The 16,599-nt window shown below is 46.6% G+C and overlaps 3 protein-coding genes across 4 annotated transcripts in view; 1 reads left to right on the top strand and 2 right to left on the bottom strand.

Moving 5' to 3' along the window:
* Positions 1-133: 133 nt before the first annotated feature.
* On the top strand, positions 134-4,062 carry zgc:109986 (uncharacterized protein LOC553566 homolog). The gene is made up of 8 exons (XM_033988554.2): positions 134-237; positions 767-888; positions 1,123-1,261; positions 1,329-1,450; positions 1,693-1,803; positions 1,923-2,029; positions 2,148-2,238; positions 2,858-4,062. Exons 1-8 carry the CDS (start codon positions 141-143, stop codon positions 2,972-2,974), a joined length of 906 nt encoding a protein of 301 aa, XP_033844445.1. The 5' UTR covers positions 134-140; the 3' UTR covers positions 2,975-4,062.
* Positions 3,995-16,599, bottom strand: part of arid4a (AT rich interactive domain 4A (RBP1-like)) — a 21,795-nt gene continuing 9,190 nt past the window's right edge. Inside the window, exons 12-25 of one of the 2 annotated variants that reach the window (XM_033987779.2) lie at positions 16,433-16,505; positions 16,153-16,345; positions 15,175-15,451; positions 13,426-13,664; positions 13,012-13,167; positions 11,319-11,400; positions 11,025-11,178; positions 10,802-10,864; positions 8,898-9,163; positions 5,865-7,527; positions 4,899-4,994; positions 4,704-4,787; positions 4,444-4,590; positions 3,995-4,319 (exon numbers count right to left, since the gene is read on the bottom strand). In XM_033987779.2, the coding sequence (XP_033843670.1) occupies positions 4,222-4,319; positions 4,444-4,590; positions 4,704-4,787; positions 4,899-4,994; positions 5,865-7,527; positions 8,898-9,163; positions 10,802-10,864; positions 11,025-11,178; positions 11,319-11,400; positions 13,012-13,167; positions 13,426-13,664; positions 15,175-15,451; positions 16,153-16,345; positions 16,433-16,505 (3,591 nt within the window). In that variant the 3' untranslated portion in view covers positions 3,995-4,221. The remainder of the gene's footprint in view (positions 4,320-4,443; positions 4,591-4,703; positions 4,788-4,898; positions 4,995-5,864; positions 7,528-8,897; positions 9,164-10,801; positions 10,865-11,024; positions 11,179-11,318; positions 11,401-13,011; positions 13,168-13,425; positions 13,665-15,174; positions 15,452-16,152; positions 16,346-16,432; positions 16,506-16,599) is intronic. The other variant, XM_055231058.1, reaches the window with a different exon arrangement.
* psma3 (proteasome 20S subunit alpha 3) overlaps positions 10,938-16,599 on the bottom strand; it is a 25,284-nt gene continuing 19,622 nt past the window's right edge. The window contains exon 12 of the mRNA XM_033988061.2: positions 10,938-10,948. The gene's annotated coding sequence lies outside the window, so the exon portion shown is untranslated. The remainder of the gene's footprint in view (positions 10,949-16,599) is intronic.

The following is a 16,599-nucleotide window of genomic DNA, read 5'->3' as shown; positions in this document are numbered from 1 at the left end:
TATTTATTTTGATACTTTTTATACTTTATTTCACAGGATTCTCTCATTTAACTAGAGTTTAGATTATTTAAATAATTATTTTTTATCTTAAACATGTATAAATAATAGCCCGAAGCGCATGCGTAGTGGCCGCAGAAGAGATGGACTTTGGAGAAGCGAAGCGCGAGCTCAAAAAGCTCCTGAAGCTCACGCGCCCCGAGCACGTGGGAAGGCTGCTGCAGTGGGTGACAAGCTCAGGTGAGACACGGGACCTGGAAACGGCTCCAGCCTGGTCCTCCGGAGGTCCTCCGGAGTCCTGACCAGGATACTGACCTAGACCAGGCTCAGATCTGGACTCCAGCTTCAGATTTAACCCAGAGACACAGAAGTGTGGATGAAATGCAGGTTTAACCCAAAGACACTAAGAATGGGTCAAATGCAGATTGGCATATCTTACTCTATTACAGGTGTTTAGTAAAAAAAAAAAAAAAAAAAAAACACCTTAAAAAAGGTGCAATCTTACTGTGAGCATGGTCACCTCTCACCGATCTGTAACGTGGTTTGATGGTGCAACCAGCTTGTATTCATGGTGATAAGTTTGATAAGATTATATACTGTATAACGAAGTTAATATATACAGTCTATGGATAAGATACATTTAATGCTATACTGTAGAACATTCCAAAGCCATAACATCTCCATGGACACAAGCAGGTGGTGGAAAAGTGATGCAGTAGAGCTATAGTGTGCCTGTGTATAATGTGTGTGTATAATGTGTGCGTTATAGAGGAGGTGGAATCACTCCTGAGGGATAACAGGAGTGTGATCCTGGAGAACATCTCAGAGGAGCTCAGGTCCTCACTACCTCTAGACGCCATGATGCCCTCAGAGACCTACACCCAAAACAAGGTGTGACCTCCTCTAACCCTCCTCTGCTCCTCCGACTCTCTGGTCTTTTTCTGCTCCTCTAACCCTCCTCTGCTCCTCTTATTTGACCCTCTCCTTTGCTCCATCCTCTGCTTCTCTGACACTCTCCTCTGCTCCTCTGACCCCCTTTTCTGCTCTGTTGCACCTCTCCTCTGCTCCTCTGACCCTCCTCAACTCCTTTGACCCTCTCCTCTGCTCCTCTACTCCTTGTTGCAGATTCAGGAGTGTGCACGGAGGACTGTGCATGTGGACAGCTTCCTTTTTGATGAGAACCTTCTGGACTCAATGTGTGAGGCGGGGACCTTCAGCCGAACCTACTGTGTCCAGTGTGGATCTACCAAGACCAGAGACCTGGGTCAGAACCAGGACAGAACCAGGACAGAACCAGGACTAAACAAGGTCTAATCTCATTCTCGTTGCAGAGTTTCTGTCCCACTCGTTCTCGGTGCCGGAGCTCAGGTTCTTGTTCCTGAATGTTCTTCCGGACTTGACCGGGCGAGTTCTGGTCGACGTCGGGTCCAGACTTGGAGCAGTTCTTTATGGGGTCAGTTCCAGGACCAGGAAAAACAGTTGAGACCCACATAAACCCACACAACAATCCTCCATAATAAGAAACACAAGTTCAGTCAGTCAAAATGGACCCTCTCATTGTTTATTTTTTTATTTTTAATTTTTTATTTGTACTTTTTATTTTTACTCATAACTCACACTGAAATGTTGTAAAGTTTAAATGCTTTAAACATGGTTCTGGCCCAGTTCTGACCCAGTTCTGGATGTTGTTTTCAGGGTCACGTGTTCAGCTCAGCTGCGCGTCTCATCGGACTGGAACTAAATGAAGACTTTGTGAGACTCCAGAACCAAGTGATTCACAAGTATGGCTTTGGAGACCGAATCCAGGTAAGCAGAACTAAACCAGAACTGGACCAGGACTAACCCAGGTCAAAACAAGGTCTGCACCAGCACTAAACCAGGACTAAACCAGGACTAAACAAGGACTAACCCCAGTCTCTCTTCAGGTCCTGCATGCAGACTTCTGTTCCCAGGAGACTCTGATACAAAACACTGATGTTCTCATCATGAACAACGTCTTTGAGTTTTTCCTGGAGCCTCATGAACAGATCAGGTCAGAGTCCAGACTAAGACCAGGTCTAAACCATGTTCAGACCTAGACCAGGTTCTTTAGATGTTCATCTTGTTCTTTACATCTTCTTTTCTTTAGCTGTTCTTCTCTTGTTTTTCAGATGCTGGAGGTTCCTGGTCCAGAACTTCCATAGAAAAGGTTCCTTGTTGGTGACAGTTCCTAGTTTAGACCAGTGCTTCAGACAGATTCAGGTTTGTCCCAAACACTTGTCCCTCACACAGACTGTTTAAAGAGGTATTATACAAAATTGTTTTTAAAAATGTATTTTTAATCTTATACAAATTTTTTTATGGTGCACATTGAAATGCTGTCGTTGTCATAGTAAACTGTTGTAATGTCTAATACTGTAAAGCAAGTCTTTTTTGAGTGAGCCATAAACCTGAACCCACTCAAAACAGACTCCTGTGTCTGTCCAAGGCCCGGGTGATGACATCGACTTTAGACATTTAGTATTTCAAGGGGGAATGACTTAGCACAAAGAGCAAAGGGAGGGGAGACTCAGAGCATCAAAAATTTAAGTGAAACTTACAAAACATTATGTTGTTTTGGGCAAATAGAAGTCAAATACCCCCTCTTTAAGAGCTCCCCCCTCCCCCATTGATCTGTCGGTCTCATCTGTACCTGTCTCGTTCTCCTCTTCTTCCCCGTCTCTCTCCCTTTCTTATTTCTTACTCTCACCTGTCTGTCCCCCTCTTGTCCCATACCCCCCTGTCCTCTCGCCTGTCCCACCTGTCTCTCCTCATCTCCCTCTCCCCTGTACTTGTCTCTGTCTCTCACCATGTACCCGTCTGTTTCTCACCTGTCCTCTAGGAGACGCTGCCCTGTGATTGGTTGGAGGAGCTTCCTGTGAACTATGACCTTTTCCTGTCAAGTGATGCGGATCAGAATGAAGCATTTCGACAGATTCACCTGTACAGGGTCATGTGACAAGGCCTGGGCCAATCAGAGCTCCCCATCAGTCATGTGACCACAGGGCAGCGGGGACTACATTTCCCATGAGGCTCAGCTGCTCATTTAACTACAGAATCTCAAACTGAACCAGGCTCCACCTCCACGTTTTTTATGGAAATAAAAACTTTTGTGTCAAATCTGACAAAATTTTGTCCAACAGCTTTCCTGCGGACTGAACCAGGACTAAACAAGTACTAAACCACTGAACCAAGTCTAAACCAGGTCTGAACCAGGACTGAAGCAGGACAAAACAGTAACCCATTCTAGACCAGGACTCGACCGAGTCTAGAGGATCAGGACTCTTCAAAGTTTATTTTCTGAACATGGCTTTATTTATTTACACAAGTGACATAAAAAACGACAGTTGATTTGATAAAACGAGTACAAACTTTTTAAAAAATATTATAAATCATTCTTTACAGAGTCCAAATGGTTCCATAGCTCTGTACAAACTGCAGGGGGGCACCGTTCGCCTCAAAAAAGCCTCACTCCAAAAGGGGCAGAGGTCACAGGGGTCATGGGGTCAGAGTCACTTCACAACCAACAGAAAGATTTAAACTTTTTCCATTTTTCAATATTTGCATTTTTTTCTATTTAATGTTTTAATGAGACAAAACTAAAACAATACTGGAGTGTTTTAAGTCTAAAAACCAGGATTACACCAGGATCAAGCCCGGGCCAGTCTACATTGACTGTTCAATCTTTGTTTGTTGTGAAGACCTATTTCCATCTTTCCTCAAACACAAACATGGGAGCCGTTTCTGAAACAATTTAAAACTTCAAAATGAACTTTTAAAACATTCTAAATAAATAAATCACTTTTATAAAACAAATGAAAATCTAAAAAACTTGTATAAAAAAACAAAACAGAAAGCAACACATTCTTCATTTCACATTTGGGCCTTTTTACATTCACTTCTACAAACATCTGACTGATCACATTTCAAAATAAAACCTGTAATATTCCCCCCACATTGTTTCTGGTTGAGGAAAGAGACTTTTACTTTGATAGTGTGTGTGCTTCCTGCTGCCGTGTCGCACTTTTTTAAGTTTTGTGATTTTTTTTTACAAAATAAAAGCTCTGATTTGTATAAAAGACCAAACACACTGAGCAGGAAGCACAGAGGAACCTTTCTAAATAAGGCCAGAATCGGCTCGCTTACGTGAAGGGGAGGGGCGTTTTGGAGGCGAACGTTTGAGGCAGCGAGAGGCGGGGCCAAGCATCACCTGACCTCCACAGCCAATGAGCTCTGAGACGGAGAGGAGGAGGAGGGGCTCAGGGCAGCGTCTGACGAAGACGAGGTGGACGCCGTGTTCGACACTGGAGAGAGAGTGTAAATAAGTGAATGAGTCTCTATCCAGTCACAGAGTTTGAGGTCAGAGTTAGGGGTAAGGGGTCAGGGTCTGGGTTCAGAGTCATGGGATATAGGGGTCAGCAGTCAGACCTTCTCGCTCCTTCTTCTTGAGCCTCTTGCGTCGGCGGTCGATGGAGGCTACCTCAGACTTCAGGCTCAGGTAGTATTTTCTGATCTCCTGAAGTTTGTCCTGAAGAAACGAGATACGCTCCGAAGAAGACATCTTCTCCAGGTCATCTAAGGGACACACAAGAGGTCAGAGGAGAGGGTCAGAGGTGAGAAGAGAGGAGAGGGACAGAGGAGAAAAGCAGAGGAGTGGGTTAGAGAGGGTCAGAGGATGCTTCACTCACCAATGTGCAAGGTCCACTTGTGCCCCCTGCTGGTGGGAGAGGGGCAGTGTTTGTGGGTCTGGTCTTCACTGTCGCTGCTGTGACCTGAACAACAACAAACATGTCAGCGGTTCTCCCTAAGCATCAGAGGGCCCATTTCCTGTGTGCCTCAGATGCCCTCCCTCCCCGTTGTATCAGATGCCCTCCCTGTATTACCGGCTCCATTCTTGTCGTGTTTCTGGGGAGTGGGTCTCTTGTGCCGTTTGTGCTTCTTCACAGTCGGACTGGGTCCCTCCAGTACACGCTTCTGACCTGCAGGGGCACAGACGACACTTAAACCACAGTAACATCCAGTCCAAGTCTAGTCCCCCAGTCGAGTTTGGACCAGTCTTGTAGTGATGAACCTGACAGACCAAAGTTTCACCCTCTCCATGTTTTTTTTTTTTTTTTTTTTTTAAAGTTTACTACTTTATTACACTGGAGATAGTGACCACCTCAAACCTCAAGTCAAACATGTGGGATTAAAACTAAAAACTAGGGATGGGTCAATATACATAATATCGCTAAGAGCAATCAAAAAGGTCCTCAATTAATCGTTGGTGGCATTTTTTAATAATCGTAATTATCGCATACGATTATAATCGCCTTTACAGCACCAGACTGCCTCATGTTTCCAGCTTCAATACAATGTTAGTTCTGGTGTTTGCCCACAAGGGGCCCTCTGTCATAACAATGAAACATGTTAACTTATGTGCCTATGGCTCATGGCTAGTGTGGCCAGTGGATCTCATTTATATCCTCCATTCAAGAAGGTGAAGTCTGATATGTGGAATTATTATCGCTTTGAAAAACAAGACCAACAAGGCGATGAGCCACCAATCTGTAGAGCCTGCCAAAAAAAAGTTGCAGCTCCGAGAGCAAACATGAATACCGGTAATTTACATGCACATTTACGAGACAACCATCCTGCATTGTTTGACAAACAGATGTGATCTGTCACGTGTCAGAGTGACTATCTACAGTGTCAAAGATCACAATAAGAAACAAACATTCCCTGAGGTTGAATGTAATATCTGTGGTGTGCATGCTTACTTTGAGCTGTGTAAAATATGTACTTTAAACTTCAGTCCAAGGTCCAGTCCCAAGTCCCAGGTCCAGTCCTCGGTCCGGTCCCGGTCTCACCTCTGTCACAGTGGGAGGAATTAGACGTAGAACTCGAGTTCGTGTCCTCATTTCCTCGCTGGCGTCCTTGTTCGTTTCCTCCGGTATTCCCTCGCTCCTCCCTCCTCTCAGTGCAGTTGTGCTCTGGCACTGTGGACGGGGCTTTGGGCAGAGTGGACAGGCCTTTTGAGGGTGTGGGCGGGACTTTGTGTGGCACGGGTGGGGACAGGTGCAGGTGCGATTCTCTCATCATGAGCAGCAGCTGTTCAGATGCGCTCACCGCCTTCTCCCGCTCATCGGGCTCATCCAAGTCCACCTCATAACATACCAGTGCCTCGGGACCCATCTCCGGGAGGGTGGGCTCTCGCTGCTCTGGCTCTTCGTCATCTCCTTTAGCCTCTCGCACCTCCATCTTTACCTCTTCCTGCCTGGCTCCACTCTGCTGCTCGGTGTCAGCCATGTTTGTAGTTTTTGGAGACGTTTGTGTTTCAGTCTTGAGTTTCTTCTCTGGACTCTTCTGCTCTGGTGCTTTACGTTTCACTGTGGTTTTCTCCGATTCAATATTGTCTGTTCCCTCCTCTTTCTCCTCCTGTTCTGGAGGTTTTTCAGACGCAGTTCGGTCCCGTTTCTCTGGTGTCCTCTCCACTTGGCACCGCTCTTCGTTTGGACAGTCAGCGCCTTCTTGAAGTGGACCCTGTGGTGGACCTTTCGGTGGACCCTGGTCTCCCTGGGGTTTGTCCAGTCTCAGCGCTGCCTTCTCCAACTGGATTTTGTCTGGTATCTCTCCCTTGGTTTTGATTGGTCGGAGAGGAGAACTGGCATCCTCAGTCTTCTCTGATCTGAGGGTCCCCTCCCCCAGGTTCTTGTCCTCTTGGGTCCTTTCCCCCAGGTTCTTGTTCTCTTGGGTCCTCTCCCCCAGGTTCTTGTCCTCTTGGGTCCTCTCCCCCAGGTTCTTGTCCTCTTGGGTCCTCTCCCCCTGGTCCTTGTCCTCTTGGGTCCTCTCCCCCTGGTTCTTGTCCTCTTGGGTCCTCTCCCCCTGGGTCTTGTCCTCTTGGGTCCTCTCCCCCTGGTTCTTGTCCTCTTGGGTCCTCTCCCCCTGGTTCTTGTCCTCTTGGGTCCTGTCTCCCTGGTTCTTGTCCTCTTGGGTCCTGTCCCCCTGGGTCCTCTCCCCCTGGGTCCTGTCCCCCTGGGTCCTCTCCCCCTGGGTCCTCTCCCCCTGGGTCCTCTCCCCCTGGGTCCTCTCCCCCTGGGTCCTGTCCTCTTGGTTCCTCTCTGCTTCTTTCTTGTCCCTCGCTGGAGACCGAACGGTGGCTCTGAGCGGAGACCTGTCCCCGATGCAGCGCTCCTTCTGTGGGCTTCGGGCGTTCAGGTTCCAGTCTCTCAGAGGAGATTTGTTGTTGAGGAGTTTAGCAGGACTCCTGACCATCTCCTCCCTCACCTCCTCTGTCACCTCCTCCTTCACCTCCGTCCTCTCCCCTCGCAGCTCGCCTCTCCTACCTCGCCTCTTTTCCTCTTTCTCGCTGTCGCTCTCGGAGGCGGAATCTGTGTCTGAGTCAGGCGGTAGGCAGTGATGGAGGACGACCATAGGCTCAGACAGAGGCGGGAGGGGCATAAGCGGGACAGAGGGGAGGAGCTTGAGTCTGGGGGAGGAGTCCAGGAGCAGAGTGGGTGGAGCCAGAGCCTTCTGGAACAGAGAGGAAAAGGTTAATATGACGTGTGTGGTTCCGACGCTCAGACTAAACAAAAGGTCTGAAAAAAATAGGTCTTGGATGGCAAAAGTACAGAGGAGATTAGGTCCAAGTTCCATGTTTCACTTCCAGAGCCCCAAACCAGAGCAGAAACACATCTAGACATGTTGGATCCATAGACTGTACATATAAATGTACATAGCTAACCCGCTAGCCGCCGTGTTCCAAACACTTTCTATGTAAAAAACTGTCGCCCCCTCTCAGTAACTGCTGCTGTCAGACTTGTCATTCTGACCTTAAAATGTTCATATTAACCCACTCTACATGATCCTGGGGTTTTTAAATCACTATTTTGTCCCAAAATCAAGATATGAACATTAATTGACCAATCAGGGGCCTTCTTTTCACGAGGTCACTCCCACTAGCGTTAGCAATGCTGTCAATCAAGCCTGTTGCTAAGCGCCCACTCTCTGCTAAACCAGTGGTGCGGGCAGGAAGAGGTATTGCCTTCAACAGCCTGACTCCTGATTGGCTCTTACTTTGGTACGGTATGATACTCGTGTTCGGAATTCCAAAAATGGAACTGGGCTCCAGATTAGCCGCTATAACTGCTAGCCTCGGTAAGCTTCATTTGGAGCTGAATGCTGTGGGTGATTCTACTTCTTTATACAGTCTGTGGTCTCATGAGTTAAAATAAAAATATATTTTGTGGTTTGACCAACCTGGCATTTTCATCAACTAAAACTAGAATGAACCTAAAAATATTTTTTTGTCAAAATACAAAAAAAAACAACAAAAAACAATCAAAAGAAACAGTGAAGTCGTTTTTAAATGTGATATTTAGCGCTGTGGGCCTGCAGTCATTCAGTCCGCCTAATGTCCACCTGACGTCCACCTAACATGTTATTTAGATAAAGGATTTACATGGACAGCAGCAGTAACCAAAGGTGAGTTATCTCAAGATCAGTCAGTCACGAGTTTAATCCTTGTACTGTTTTCTGTATAAATAGTTTTTGCATGAGCTCCTTCTGCAGGTGTAGTCCTGTGAGTGCAGTTTGGGTCAGCTACATAATACTTTTAAGAGCTTTTGTTACGTCCTTTTTTAAGTCGACCAATTGATCGGAAGCACAACAAGAGTTTATTGAGGCAAGTACAGCCAGAGTGAGATAGCTCTATACATCTCTAAACACGTTAGAGAGGGGTTCCATCGCTGCAGAACATGGACAACATGGATTAAGCTGCTTGGATCCTTAGGAGCCATTTTAGATTCATTTATGAGTCTTTTGAGGGTTAATAACTAATTAATTCATGTAAAATAAAGCAGATTACTACAGGCTCAGTGGGAACTCCTGTGACAAACACAAACCTTCTCTGGAGTGACGGGCAGCTGCTCCTGCCCCGCACCCTGCACAGATTGGCTGTGGGCAGTGTCCTGATGCATGCTGGGAGCTGTAGTGTCTGTGGGCTTGGGGACGGTGTCAGGGGTATCCTCGCAGCTCGGCTCCTCCTCTTCCTGTTTCAGACACAGCTCTGCTTCCTGTTTGGGACCCGCTTCCTTCCGTCGCCACGGAAACTGCTTCTTCTCCGTCGAGTCTTCTGATTCGCTGTCGTCCGACGAGTTCCCAGAATCCTCTGCACAGACACACAGATCAGTGACATCACAACAGGTTTACGTTTCCATGACATCATCACACTGTGGAACGGCTCTAATTTAATAGTAAATAGTAAAAGCCAAAAGTTAAATCTGTCAGCTGGACAAAAAGTTGTAGGAGTGACGACGTTTGGCTGCTCATCCAAGCTGCTTCTTCAGTTCTGGTCAGATTGCTGGTGGACACTACCTTATATCCATCAGAAGGGAGGAGCTGGAAACAGCTTTTGTGTACAGTTTCTGTATGTAGGCTAGGCTTATTGAGCTACACCAAGTGTGCACTACGCCTGAGACACACTTAACATATACATACACCCCTTAATAGGTGTTTTTCACACATATTCGCAGCCTGGATAGCTCTATTGTTCTCTTTGTTTCTTTTGTTTTGCTTTGGGACTGAGGATGGAGTTATATATGGTGGAAAGGTGACATCTAAGGCCCCCATTCTTGGAAGGATTGCCTTTCCTAACAAAAAAGGCTTCTTTAACACCCTTTTAAAACAATTTCTTTTCTCTGTAGACAGTGAGGTACAGATCTTAGCCAAAGGAGTGGTTAGTGGCTTTGAGATGGAGATGTACGGCAGACTGGGGTCCAGAGGAGCTTTCGCGCTGGTCTTGGTACATTTTCTTAAAGAGTGGCTGTTTAGTTTCTCCAATGTAACGCTCACTGCACTTTCTACTACACTGAATGGAGTAGACTACATTACTTTATTCATGGCTCGGAGTTTTGCCCTTTGGATGAACCAGTTTCTGTCTTAAAGTGTTTGCAGGTTTGAAATAGACTGCAATTTCATACTATCTGAAAATTCTCTGAAGCTTTTCAGACACATCTGCCTCAACTCCCAAGTAAACACAGGAAGCTAACAGAGCTGGCCAGGATGCCAGTAGGTGAAAAACACCCATTAAGGGGTGTAATGAATATGTTAAGTATGTCTCAGGCACAGTGCACTCTAGCCTGCATACAGAAACTACACAACAGCCACTTCCCGTGTCAGTTTAGTTAGCCCTTTCCCTTCAGATAGATATAAGGTGGTGTCTACCAGCAATCTGACCAAAATTGAAGAAGAGGCTTGGAGACTTTTTGTCCAGTTGACAGACTTAACGTTTGGCTTGTACCATGGGGATCAGACCAGGGTGACTGAGGGACTACGCATGCAGCTGTAGTTTAACATGACATCATCACATCAGGACATCACACTGTAGAACGGCTCTAGTTTAACCTGAGGCAGGTCAGAACTCTCAGGTACAGTTAGTGTAACTGTCAGATTACAGATGTGTGACCTGGTTTAGTCCTGGTTCTCTTTATAAAGTGGAGTGATTATTCCGCCCAAAGATATGAGTGTCGTTTGAGGTGTTTTGAGTTAGAGTAACAATATTTTTTTTGAGTTATAGAGTTATATAGGCCCCACCTTCCCTCTGAGACCTAATCACATTCTAGAATGTGAACTATGACCTTGTTACTAAAGTCGGTGCTGTATTACTTGACTGTATTATTACTATGACTGCTTCTGATGCATGTGTCCCAGAGTGGCTGGATAGACCAGTGCAGGGTCAGATCATGAGGCCTAGAGTAGTACCACATTGGTCCCTAAGTCTTATTAGAGTCTGAGATACCACACTGACCGTTTGAGGCCCGGTCTGAGTCGAACATCCCTGAGGTCCTCCGGGTTCTTCTGCGTGGAGTGTCTGAGGAAACACAGAGTTTAAACTGGGCCCAAAGCTCTCCCAGAGATCAGATTGGTGGGGGAGAGGACACACTACACAGAGCAGGTACCAGTACCAGAGACCAAGTTTAGTCCTGGAACCAGAACTTTAGGGTCAGTGGAAGGGTTAGAGGACGACTCACTATCTCCGTTGGACATGTTGGGTCCAGAGTCAGGTCTGGTCTCTGGAGCTCGGCCATTGGTTTTGTTCTTGCTGCCCAGAGGTCGACCCCTGCGAGCCCCTGAGGTTCTCATTGGTGGGGGCCTCTCCTCTTCTGGGGGCCCCTCCTCCTTATTCTGGAGCAGAAACAGAGCCATCATGAGAGTGTGTGTATGTTTGTGTGTGCGTGCAAATGTATGAGTGTACATGGGAATATGCATGTGTGTGTACGTGTGTACATGTACTATGCGTGGAGCAGGTGTGTGTGTCCTTTGACCTTGAGTTTGCCCCTCCTCTTCTTCTTGGACCCCTTCTCTGAGGGCCAGATGATGCGGTCCGCCTTCACCCACTCATCGTACCTGAAATCGGAGCACAGATGTCATGATAGCACCCTCTGCCGTCTGTCCACACTGAAGGTGAGCGTTTGTATTCACTTTACACCACATGTATACTTTATATATTTTACTTACACACAGAAGACCTCAAATATATTAAGCAGATATATGCAATTATGTAGTAAAGAAAAAAACAAGTTTTAGATTATTTAGAGTGTTTTGTTTATTTTGAGTGCTTTGTTCACTGTCATTCATAATTCAGATGCTGTAGGGGGAGAGACACTGTATCTTCAGTCCATGTGTGAGACAGTGACGGTTCTTGTCAGAGTCAGTGTTAGCATGGTTGTACCTAAATTGCATCTTCCATCCTAACACTGGGCTCTCATTACAGGAGAATTGGTTAATTCCACCTGTGATTCTGGTGTAATCTCTAATTAGTGTGTTAATGTGACAGGATTCAACCTAAAGCCATAGAATAAAACATCAAAAAAAGCAAACCCAAAGCGCGAGGATCCAAATTTGCATAATTAACACCCGCAGAGGCCGCTGTAGAAAACCACTGCGCAGACAGCCTGTGCATACTAGTCCCTTTGTTTCACTTCTTCGCCTTTTCCCTGTCTTCTGAGACCCCTGCCCTCTCGTCTCTAAGGACTGAGGAAAGAGTGCTGATGCTGCAAAAACTCTAATCTTTATTTTTCTTTGGCTCAAAATATTTAATGGCTATACTTTCTTAAACTTCTAGGTACTTTTCTTTTGCTAAAGGCTGCACAAGTAAACAATATGATAGTTCTCAGTAAATTCCCTCTTAAATGCAGACGGCAGACTCCAGCTGGGACCTGGATTGAGAAGCTATCCTCTGTATCCTCCATCTCTCTGTGGGGGCCGCATTGCCATAACTTGGACCCAGTGGCCACGCCCAAAAGCCCATATATCTTCTATGACCCACGTCTCCTCTGCACCTCCGCGAGCACCACCGTACCCAGGCCACGCCCTCGTCCGCAACTGATATAGCGTTCTCCTCGAGATCAGGCCAGGGACGAGATATTCCACCAATGCAATGCACTGATTAACCCCAGATCTGCGTCATCGCCCCCACCAGATTACCCGCCGACGAGGCCACCTACGCCGTTTGATTGAATGTCATAATTTGAGGTTCTAATGTTGTTTAATTTAATTTTGGCTGTTTCATAAATATACACCACAGTTGTAGTTTTAGTGATTTCTTAAGTTATGAGAGAGTCCCTGACCAGTGACATTTACTGTTCAGACTGAAGTCAGGGGTTTTGATTCTTATGGTTTCGTTTTAAATTTGTAGGAATTCCGGTGTCCCACCTTTATTAAATCATTGTAATGATAAACCTTCAACTGCTCGTCACAATCTAATCCCCAATTCTACTAGAGACACACTACAGTGTGAATAATCATAGAACTGACGAGTCCAAACATCCGACCGGTCATGTGTAAAGTCCAAATGTCTGACCAGTCGTGTGCTATGTTCGCCCCTCCTCAGTTTCATTTCCCAGTTTAAAGCACAAGAGTTTGTGAGCGCAAGGAACAAGTTAAACAAGATTAAAATGTCTACGTCCTCCTTTTGCAGTTTACAGGTGCGTACAGGCAGACAGGTGTGGCGTGTACCTGACGTTCCAGCCGTAGTAGTGCACCAGATAGAAGTTCTCCCCGTTGTCCACGTCAGTCTTTTTGATGTGAGCCTCATAAATCTTCTGAGTTTTTCCTCGACCATACTTGACCCGGACTCTGGTCCCAGTCACTCCGTCAGGGTCCTCCTCTGACCTGTGAAGAACCAGACCAGGATCAGACCGGGATCAGACCGGGATCAGACCAGGATCAGACCAGATCCCCTCCCCTCTCCCGTCCCCTGTTGTCCCCCTCTTCCATTTTGTCTCCTCTCGTCCCCACTCTTGTCTCCCTGGTTCATCCCCTCTCTCACCCTCTCCCATTTTGTCCCCTCTCCAGTCCCCCTCTCCCATTTTGTCCCCTCATCTGCCCCCTCTCCCATTTCCTCCCGTCTCTCTCCTCCTTTTTACTCACCTTTCTGTGGGCTGGTGCGGAAGCTCATCCTCTTCTTCCTCATCGTCATCATCTTCCTCGTCATCTGAGCCTCTTTCTGATTGGTCGGACAGCCTGCCCCCACTCTCTGATTGGTCTGTGAGCCTGGGCGTGCGCTCTGATTGGTCGGTTTGTCTGGGCGTGCGTTTGCGTGGCTCTCTCTGTTCGTCTGAGTCAGTGCCTCGTTTGTCCTTTAGGGGGAGCACACAGCGGCGCCGGCCCTGAGAACACAGTTACGTGTGTTTGGGTTAGTGTTTGTATGCTGTGTTGGCATCTTTACACACATTTTCACACATTTACACACATATGGTCCATAAATGAGTTTTCAAATGAACATTTATTTAAAGGGGGCGTATTTGACTTCCATGGGGTAACTTTTTTAAGTTCAAAAAGCCAATTTAAAAGAAAAGAATCTGTGAAATGCTTTAATACCTCAGTGGTTTATAAAGTTTCACAATCAAATTGAAATAAAAGTACAGGTCTCATGTCTATATGACTATCTCACAAACCGGCCCCAGTTTGCGAGAGCCAAGAACTGCATGTCTGATCTCATGACCTGTAGTGTGGGGGCGCCCCAGGGCACTGTCCGCCCTTTCTTTTCACCCTTTACACTGCAGACTTCAGACACAACACGGACAGCTGCATCCTGCAGAAGTTCTCTGATGACTCTGCCATCATTGGCCTCATGAAGGATGACGATGATGTGGAGTACAGAGGACTAGTGCAGGACTTTGTGGACTGGTGTAGGCAGAACCACCTCATCATCAATGCAGGGAAGACCAAGGAGATGGTGGTGGACTTCCGCAGACGCCACTCTACTGTCCCCTCAGTGAACATCTAGGGAAGGGACATTGAGAGAGTGGACTCACACAAGTACGTTGGTGTTCATCTGAACAACAAACTGGACTGGACTCACAACACAGATGCACTGTACAGGAAGGGCCAGAGCAGGCTCCATCTCCTGAGGAGACTCAGGTCTTTTGGAGTGAGAGGGCCACTCCTGAAGACCTTCTATGACTCTGTGGTGGCATCAGCCATCCTGTACGGTGTGGTCTGTTGGAACAGCAGCTTCACAGAGAGGGAGAGGAAGAAGATGGACAAGATCATCAAGAAGTCCAGCTCCTTCCTGGGCTGTCCTCTGGACTCACTGCAGGAGGTGGGGGGGCAGAAGGGTCCTGGCTAAGGTCTTTTCTATGCCGGGCCATAAGTCTCACCCCCTGCAGGACGCTTTGTCTGCCCTGGAGAGCAGCTTCAGTGGCCGTGTCTCAATTTGCCAAAATGGCCTTAGAATCACCATTGGAAGTGTGCATCGAAGGGCAGATACGTAATTTCCAGCGCGACAAGGGCTGTCCCATTTCAATGCACCCGACGAACGAGCAAGACAAAATGTGCCCCACGTTTCCAGCATTTCCACGGAGATCGGACATAACCGAAGCGTGCATCCATGCAGACTTCGCGCACTGCTATATCCCACCATGAACCACGACTACGCAAAAAAGAAGAAAATGGAGTCCGCTGCGCAATACACGTTCAAATGTTCGTACTGGTTTACCTCATTTACAACAGTGCGACATGAAACTGTTAAATCTGAATAAAGATATGTACAGGCCATGTGTTTGATGATTAAAAAGGAGGGGAGTTACATGGAATAAAGGAATGTGCAGTTATTGCTGAAGAAGGCTGTTCTGATTGGCCATTAGATCAATATGACAGTTCTGATTGAGAACTTACTCTGGGGGAGGTGTGGCGCTCCTCGTGGTCACTGTCGCTCTCTGAATCAGTCTCAGTTTTCACCGTGTCTTTAAGCTCTGCCCCTGCCGTTCTCTGATTTGGCACAGGGTTGCTCTTGGGCTCTGGCAGCGCTGTGTGATTCGACGGGGGGCTTGTCTTGGTTTCTGAGGCTGCTCTCTGATTGGTTGGGGAGGGAGGAGGGCAGGGGTTGTTGTGGTGGATGGTTCTGAAGGTGATGAGCGCCGAGCGGCAGAACTCCTCGAACCCAAAAAGGTATCTATGGAAACAAACAAATATATAAAGAATTTGAGTTGATTTTTTCAAAGTCCAAAATGCTCTCTTTACTGTGCCACCTCGACGTTTTACAGATTTTTTTTAGTAATGCTAATATCAGCTGATACTGAAACAATATATGCCCATCCCTACTAAAATGTCCTGGCACAGGGTCTATATAAACAGTATATATATCGTATACACTGCATGCTTTTTTTTACAGTGTATGAACGTGCATTGTGTTCTGCGTCGTGATTGGCTGAGGGACTGTAGACCATTGTTAATCTCCTCCGTGCCGTGTCTCCTGCACAATACAGAATGTGTTCAGCCAAATTTACATAAATGTTCGATCGACAATACAGCGAAGAGGTGCCAGGACGAAGAGGCACAGTCAGAGGAACAATGAAATAGGCGTGAGTGTCACTATTAATTAATTAAACAAGAGAGAAATGTGAGAAAATGTTAATGCCTGTCTGAGAAAAGTGTATAATGTGTGTGGTGTGGAGTTTTACAGCCTTAAAACATATATAATAATAAAAAATAAAGTTGACTACTTTGCAGATTTCACCTATTGCGGGTTATTTTTAGAACATAACCCCCGCGATAAATGAGGGACCACTGTATAACACATATACCGCACGTATATACTGTATATACCACACGTATCTACCACACATGCATACCGCACACATATGCCGTACTCACTTCTTGTAGGCAGTCTTGACATTGTACGCTGCTGCAGAGTTGAGCACAGGGATACCCAGGTCCATGTAGATCTGCTTCCACACGGTGCCAGACTCGATGCCACTGCAGCCGCCCTGGAGTGTAACCAGTCTGAAGAGCTTAAACAGGTTCAGGCCCTTATAACCCAGCACCGGGGGTTTGTTTATGGGGGTCCCTGAGCAGAGCAGAGGACAGACACATAAGAATACTGGCCTCAGACATATGGGGAAGTATCTTGCTCAAGAGCAGTGTGAAGTTGTACCTCTGTCCTCCATGAACTTGTAGAGCTGCTGCAAGAAGTGGTCCCTCTCCTCGGGGTCGGGCTCCTCCTCGGGCTGTGGGGGAGTATGGGTTATTGACTGTCTTGTGTCTAATGTGTATTTACTCTGTGAAATGTATGTGTGTATACCACATATGGAACATTGGAAC

Source organism: Periophthalmus magnuspinnatus, chromosome 22, assembly GCF_009829125.3.
Source record: "Periophthalmus magnuspinnatus isolate fPerMag1 chromosome 22, fPerMag1.2.pri, whole genome shotgun sequence".
In the NCBI taxonomy this organism is placed as follows: domain Eukaryota; kingdom Metazoa; phylum Chordata; class Actinopteri; order Gobiiformes; family Gobiidae; genus Periophthalmus; species Periophthalmus magnuspinnatus.
This window is presented reverse-complemented; position numbering and strand designations above follow the sequence as displayed.

What these genes read in the sequence shown, in the direction of transcription:
- zgc:109986 (XM_033988554.2), top strand. Translation starts at nt 141, where the DNA reads ATGGACTTTGGAGAAGCGAAGCGCGAGCTCAAAAAGCTCCTGAAGCTC. An exon ending in AGACCTACACCCAAAACAAG is followed by an intron (nt 889 to 1,122) that starts GTGTGACCTCCT and finishes TCCTTGTTGCAG; the next exon opens with ATTCAGGAGTGTGCACGGAG. An exon ending in GCTTTGGAGACCGAATCCAG is followed by an intron (nt 1,804 to 1,922) that starts GTAAGCAGAACT and finishes GTCTCTCTTCAG; the next exon opens with GTCCTGCATGCAGACTTCTG.